Consider the following 7471-nt stretch of genomic DNA (forward strand, 5'->3'; position numbering starts at 1 on the left):
AACCTTCTCGCGAGGGCGGCTAAAACCCTTCCTGGTCCACCAACCGTCCTATTATCCAATCGGAGACGGTGTCTACTGCCCTCACTTCCTTAACCAAAATTGTCATCAACAAATCCGATAGTCCCGTGTCCTTAGACACACCCACCCCTAGCTTTCCTCAGACACAGTATCGTCAGTAAAACTTCACTTATTCTGTATCCTTAGAATAGTCAACATATCTATATCGGTCTCTACCCTTATAAGTCGCGTACTTAATGTATTGTTGTAACTAAGTCTTACACAACGTGGTTGGAGTGAATTGTGATTTATGCTAATTCAGTGCGTGTTACGTTGTGATTGGTGAATTCACAATAAAGGTTGATTAAAACAAAGTTAATTGTTGTGTTACGACTCAACTATATTTTATTTTCACCAACCAACCCTAAAAAATTACGTGACATTTTGGCGATCCTGCCAGGATCCATCAACTTCAAGAAAACGAAATTACGCATTTCGGCATACGTGCATCATTGAAGATTGAGGGATCAGCGGACCTCTGCAGATCAGCTCACTTTGCGTGAAAACGACTTCTACGGAAAGCGGACTACGGTCATCACCAAAACTGAAACTGGTCACGAAAAGAAGAATATTCAGGTAAAGAACTGGATTCTTTTAAATATTATCGTACTCGTCGCAGTAGCTTCGCTAGTACAGACTCCAACAACAGAACAATAACCACTATGTGCAAAAAAATCAGAAGACACATCTTCTGTTAGCCCTATGGCTACTGGTGTGGATCCAAATATTCGGGCCATACTAGACGCTATGCAGAAGCAGAACGAAATCAAGTTAAGAAAACTGTTAAAGGAGACTATTAAAGAAGCGACTAGTGGGAGTTGTCAGGATAGTTTAGTTTCTAATAGTTTGAACAAAAGCTTGGAGACGAAAAACGTTACTGTAGAAAATGAAGAGATGGTTTTGAAAGAATTTCCAAAAGAATTGCAGTCTAATGTAGGAAATTCTTGTGAAAAGAAAGTATCAATCGACACCGATTCACAGGATTACATTTTCACTAAAACAGACTTAATGTTTGATGCTAATATCTCGACAGAAAACCAGAAAGAGTCTGTGAAACGAAGGAAAGAAGATATTACAGTATTGTATAATGATTTGTCACCATCTTCGTCACAAGATACTCAAAATTTACAAGAACGGTTCGACAAAAAAAATAAAAGTTTAGGAGAAGCAGAAAAAGATCATAACAAGAAGGATAATATTTCAATGAGAAATATTTTGGACGACGATACAAATAAAGAAAACTAAATTGAAACGAAGGAATTAGAAGCAGTTAGTAAATCAACTGCTGAAAATGATACAAAATCAATAGACAACGTTGAACAAAATATATCATTAGAATCCATACAAAAAACAAGAGATAATGCTTACAATAATGAACATTTGCTTATAGAGGAAGACCAAATGATGACAGCGAAAATTGCGTGTGACACTACAGAATCAAAAAATTCAGCAGATCTTATGTCGAGAAATTTAGATGCTAATACACAAAAGAAGTCTTTAGAGAATAAAGATGACAAGAATCCATCTCCATCTATGTTAGATAGTAGTAAACGGAGCAGTCGTTATAATGTTGCTGCAAAGCCTGCTACTTCGCCAAAATTTGAAGAAATTGTTTATAATCAAACCAGACAATCAAACACAAATAAAATTTTGCGAAGCGCTTTAAGGACGAAATTAATCGAAGACAAATCTGAAATAATTAATAAACAAAAGGCATCGGAAAATGTAGAAAATAAATTTGCCAAAGAAGAAAAAAGAGGTGTTAAACAAAAATCAATTTCAGATAGTGAAAACGAAACAACTGATACTCGTCAACGAAGGGAAGTTCTTTTAACGAACACAGCTAGTGATAGCGATAGGTATAAATCTGTAGAAAATGATAATGCAGTAACGGGTGTAATAGCAACTGATGAAGCGAAACATAGAGGCAGACCTAGGAGATCGAATAAAGTCGAAGTTAAAAAAGATGAAGATACAAGGGAGATCCTACAAAATGAGAAAGGTGGATTAGAAGAACAAAGAAAACTCGAAGAAGATACAAAAGAAGAAACTACAGAGACAGAAGTCAATTCAAAAGGTATATTAAATAATAAGTGCGATTTACTTGATACCGAAAGAGCTATTGAAATTAATGATACGGTTCAAGATATTAAATTTACTGAAGGCAGAAGCCGCACTCAAAATGATATGGAAGATGTAGTAGAAGATTCACAAGAATTATCTAATAAAAGTAAGTTATCAGAAATAAGGATTGCACTTAACAAAATTGAATATACAAAAACTATTTTACGGAATAAAAAGAATTCATTAGAAAGAGAAAGAGGAGGAAGGGAAAAGAAGAAAATGTGCAGACAGAAATTATTTCAAAAAATATATCAGATGATAAATGTGATTTGCTTTAGGAAAAAAAAATATTATCCACAAACTACATTAGGAATTTATCTATTTTAGTGAGGAGAAAGAGAAAGGATAGAGGAGTTGATCAATAGACTGTGGATTTTGAAGCGTTTATGAAAAACTTACAATTTTAATAAAAAATTCAATGTAAAGTCTTTGTTATAATATTCAGATAGATAGATGAAAAAAAACTGAATTTGCATAATTACTCATGGCTTATTGATCAATCATGCGACTCGTTCAGAGGTAACTCGAGTTGTTTAGGCGACAATTTATTAAAAATGGTATATCTGACGTACGATGCATTTACTCATGTTAAACTATTTAAATAAGTATAAAAATCACGCGAAAAAAAATCTACTGAAAATAATGTTGAACTAGTTAATAATAATAAATCATATAGTGAAACACAAACCTTAAATCAAGATTTTAAGTTCAAAAAAAAAAAAAGAAGAAAGAAGTTGATAAAATGACAGCAACATGTAGCAGCAGGCGAGAGAAAATAAGCCAAATTTCTAAAAGAAGAAACGATGCTCAAGAACTCGAAATTTCTCGAGTGGATATGCTAAACAATGAATTTAATGAACAGTTGAAAGAACGTGAAACAGCAATAGAAGACTTACATCAAATGTTAAAGCATCAATCGGAAATTCATAAAGTTACCTTAAATGAAGCAAGTTTGAAAATAGGAGAACTCTCTGATAAAATTAAATGTTTTAAAGGAAAAGATAGCCAGATACCGAAACGTAATGAATTACTCGAAGAAGAACAGAATAAATGGAGAAGTTTAGAAAAAATGATTACAGAAAAACTTGAAGAAGAAAAATCCCGTTAGGAAACAGCTGAAGACGAAGTGAGAAAGCTTTCCAAATACAACGAGCAACTTCTAAAAGATTATCAAGAAATCCATAAAAAAAAAGAGAGAGAAAGGAAATACGCTGAGGTTGTTCATCATAATCACAGGTAAAGAATTAAACATGTACCTCAACTGAAAGATAAAATCAATCGACAGGATTTATATGCGAAGAACATAAGAACACAATATATAGAACAGCACAAGATGATCGAAAAATTGAGAGCAAAAGGAAAACGTGTGCATAATAAAGGTAAAGAGAACACATAATGTATCTCCACCAGGGGCGCATGATCCAAAATTAAATAATAAAATAAAAGGTTTTGTTACTGAAAACTTAGAGAGATTTCATGATAACAAAAGCATTACCTGTGCAGAGTGCAGTGTATCAATGTGCACTAAAAATGCAAGCAACGTGACGATTACTTTTAGAACACCACAAGCACCACGAAAACACAATCAAGACCAAACAAGATCAAGTTCAAAGGTGAAGTTATGTGAGCTTATTACTGCTAACGACCAAAAATTGAATTACGATCCCGAGCATCAACTCGCTGATCTTCAAGTAGAATGTTCCGACAAAGATAGGACGACACAAGAGTTCGAGAAGCACATAGAGGACATGAAGGAGGAAGTGCAAAAATTAGAATTGCAACTCGACGAGTCACAAAAAAAAAAAAAAACACATACGCACGTAAAAAGAGTTCAATCTTTTGGAATACAAATTGAAGAACTAACAATAAAATTAGAAGAAATAACATAAGTCACAAATATGAAGTTGACTTGCTGGAACAAAAAAAAAAAAGGCCAAACTTAATTCATGTGTTAGTAATTCAATGGAGGAACGTGAAGCTGGAGCTAAAGATGCAAAAGAGATAAAATGTAGTTCTTGAACCACAAGGACAAATAATCTGCCCTTCAATGTGAACTAGACGAACTAAAGGGTGAATATGAAAAAGTGGGTGATTTTGGATATAAATATGAAGAAGAAACTAATAAATTGAAACTGGATTTTGAAAAATAAGAAAAATGATCCTTGTCAATGAAAATAAATTTGAAATATTGCGTAGGGTAGAAATTGAAGTAAAGTAAAAGATATGAACGAACAAAATAATTTTCTTAGAAAAGAACTGGAAAACGTCCAAAACCTTTCCAAAGATGTTAATAATCGCTTACTCGAGGCGAACCAAGAATTAAAAGATTCACATAGAAAACACACTCTTATTTGAAAATTGAAAAAAAAGAAAAAAAAACATCAGGAAGAATTAGGTGATATAATAAAACTTCATGATGAAGAAAAATATAAACTGATACAGCATTGGTGTTCTGTAGAATGTCAAACTGCCATAAAGGGTTACATTGATGGAAAAGTACAGTAAATATTTAAATAACAATCCATGACTTCTTAAGTAATTGTAACAATCTTGATGTTTTACTATGGAACAACTAGATGAAGTGCACAGTGACATTAATAAAGTAGAATCATCGATAAAAGTAGATGTATCTTCTTCATTAATATCAGAATCAACGACTGATATTATAAAGAATGTGCATGATATTCCAGAAAATAAAAAAAAAAATAAGTCACAGAAATGTACAGATAATACAATTCAAGATGATTTAGTAGTAAATAAATGTGATGTAACAGATTTAAATAAAAACAAAAAAAAATTTTTAAAGTAAGGAAAGTAGTGAGACAGAGAGCATAAAGAACGCTGCGATTAATGAAGTAGAACAAGAAATAATAAATAAGGACCCACAAATTGATGATCAATATAAAAAAAAAAAAAAGATGAGAAATTTCAAGAAGAGCAAGCAGAGAATACAACTGAGATTGGAGATCATTCAAGATATGCAGGTGACACATCTTTAGATAAAGAAAGTACGAACGATGTTGAAATATTTAATACAAATGAGGGTGAACAAAACATTGAGAAACACAACGTTTGTACAGTGTTAAATATAGATTAGTAACACTAACTGTATCTAAGTTAGTGTTACTAATGCTCAGTGTCAAGCATTAATTAAAACACTTGGTGAAACTTTTGATGATAAAGCCCAAACATTGCATGTCACGGATACAGACACAGATTTGTCTAAACTAGTTGATAGTAGTTCAAAAGTAATGGTACTGACTGTAGAAACTACTATATATTAATGATATGAATGAAAGTACAGAAGAAAATATTGTTTTAACTGTACATGAAAAGGATGCTGTTGTAAATTCCAATGAAGAAAAAAAAATGTTTCTGCAGAACAAAAAGGAATGAAGAATGCTGAAATTGTAAATGAAGAATTTAATTCGATAGGTTAAGCACGAGAAAGTGATGGAACAATTATAGAAGTAATTTCAACAGAAATTGTGGCTCAAGAAGTTTCTGAAAATTGTAGCCAGAAGGACAATTATGACGTATTAAATCATACAAAGACAAGAAACGATTCTATAACTCCTATTACCTCGGGAGTAATTAGTGGTCTAGAAACTGCAGATGACATTGATATTAAAGAAAAGAATAACAAGAAACAACAAATGGAAATGGCAAGATTGATCTTTTGATAGTTCACATAAAATTAATGTAGAAAAGAAAATTATTCATAATAAAATTGTCGTACTTATACATGTTGCTAATACAGAAGGAAGGAATAAATCTATAAGTGAGGCAGATAAAGTGCGCATAACTAACAAAAGAAGTGTCATTCAGGATATCTTTGATGATTGGGGCATTGAAAATGCAGAAGATGACAGTCAGTCGGTATCTAAAGCTCCAGATACTGTGGAAATTGAATTGAAAAGTTTACTAAATGACACAAAAACACGAACTATAGAGGAAAGCACAGTTGTACTGGTTGAAGAAGAAATTACATGCATGAAAAAAGAACCAGTTGTAGATGCTGAAAAGGCTTTAGAAGTTGCTAAACAAAACAAAGAAATGCAAGTATCAAAGGAACAACTGGATAACAATCAAACTATAAAGAAACAACAAGATAGTATAAAACCATTACTCAAAGACCACTAACTCATTCTATATCACAGGCTGTTAGAAAGTCTACAAAAGATTCAACACGTGATACTGCGGCATTTCGTCAAACTTAGCAAATTATCCCTATTAATCGTAGTCGAAATTTAACCAGCCAACAACCTTCACAGGTTGAAATAGCAAAAGCATATACCACGACGAAGAAGAACAAGTACAAGTCGAACCAGTTAGAGTCCAATTCCATCGCTCTATACTGAGGAAACACTAAGATTTTGGAGGACCAAAATCAATCTAAAGAGGGGGGTATGTGACATCAATCACATCTCAACCTACATCAGTGATAATACATCGACACCCGACCTTCGGACACTTTTGGACACATCACCACCTTATCATCATAGCATACACCAAGGCTGTGACGCACCTCCGTCCACATCAGAGATAGGATATGGACCCCCGACCTTCGGACACTTTTCTACATCATAACCTACACCTAGCCCCTCAACATCCTAAAACCAAAACATATATAAACCGAGACTTCACCCAGCTCGAGCAGTTCTTGTTCCTCTTCTAGTTGCTGTACTCATACAACCCCTATTCTCCGGTTCGGTGTTATTTTGTAAGTGTTTATAATAAAGTTTTATAAAGGAAAATAAGTAGTTGGGTTACGACTCAGCCTTCTTACTACCACCCAAGTACCAACTTTACGTGACAGGAGCCGCCTCGGACCTAAGACTGATAATGTAGGACTTGGGTTAAGTAGTAGAAAGGTAGTCGCGATACACTATGTGGTTTTTAATAGTTCTTACACACGGTGTGTACGCGAACCTTTCCCACCAAACTAGATTAAGAGGGGGGCCGCTCCACTGGGATACGTCGCAAGAGAGGGTAGGAGATCCGACCGGCCTTGGATACAGTGTCCGGCCGTGGGAGGGAGGAATCCGTCTTCAATGTCTCTGCCATGTACATAGCTTTGTTTCCCCCTCCTTCCATTGTGTCTAAGGTATGAGCTTGCTAGGTAAGCCTTACTGATGAGTCCTCTAGCAGGCTCTGGACGAAACACACTTTTTTTCTTCTTTTTCTCCGTCTTCCTTCATATATCCGTGATAATTGTAGGCTGCTGGCTGTAGATGTCGCTTGCCGGGGTGTAGTACTGCTGTATTTTCTTCTTATTTAGATGTCGTGG

The 7471-nt window shown here is 34.2% G+C and overlaps 1 protein-coding gene and 1 pseudogene across 1 annotated transcript; both read left to right on the top strand.

The window, feature by feature from the left end:
- Positions 1 to 789: 789 nt before the first annotated feature.
- On the top strand, positions 790 to 1447 carry LOC117241278 (annotated as a pseudogene).
- Positions 1448 to 1461: 14 nt separating this feature from the next.
- On the top strand, positions 1462 to 4070 carry LOC117241279 (myosin-11-like). Its single transcript, XM_033507239.1, has 4 exons — positions 1462 to 1603; positions 1841 to 2287; positions 2889 to 3284; positions 3592 to 4070. Exons 1-4 carry the CDS (start codon positions 1462 to 1464, stop codon positions 4068 to 4070), a joined length of 1464 nt encoding a protein of 487 aa, XP_033363130.1.
- The last annotated feature ends 3401 nt before the right edge of the window (positions 4071 to 7471 follow it).

Source organism: Bombus vosnesenskii, unplaced genomic scaffold (genome assembly GCF_011952255.1).
Source record: "Bombus vosnesenskii isolate JDL3184/JDL3185 unplaced genomic scaffold, Bvos_JDL3184-5_v1.1 scf7180000015585, whole genome shotgun sequence".
Lineage (NCBI taxonomy): Eukaryota > Metazoa > Arthropoda > Insecta > Hymenoptera > Apidae > Bombus > Bombus vosnesenskii.

Coding starts and splice junctions, on each gene's coding strand:
- LOC117241279 (XM_033507239.1), top strand. CDS start 1,462: ATGACAGCGAAAATTGCGTGTGACACTACAGAATCAAAAAATTCAGCA. Junction 1,604..1,840: donor TCCATCTATGTTAGATAGTA/GTAAACGGAGCA, acceptor AATCAATTTCAG/ATAGTGAAAACGAAACAACT. Junction 2,288..2,888: donor ACAAGAATTATCTAATAAAA/GTAAGTTATCAG, acceptor CAAGATTTTAAG/TTCAAAAAAAAAAAAAGAAG.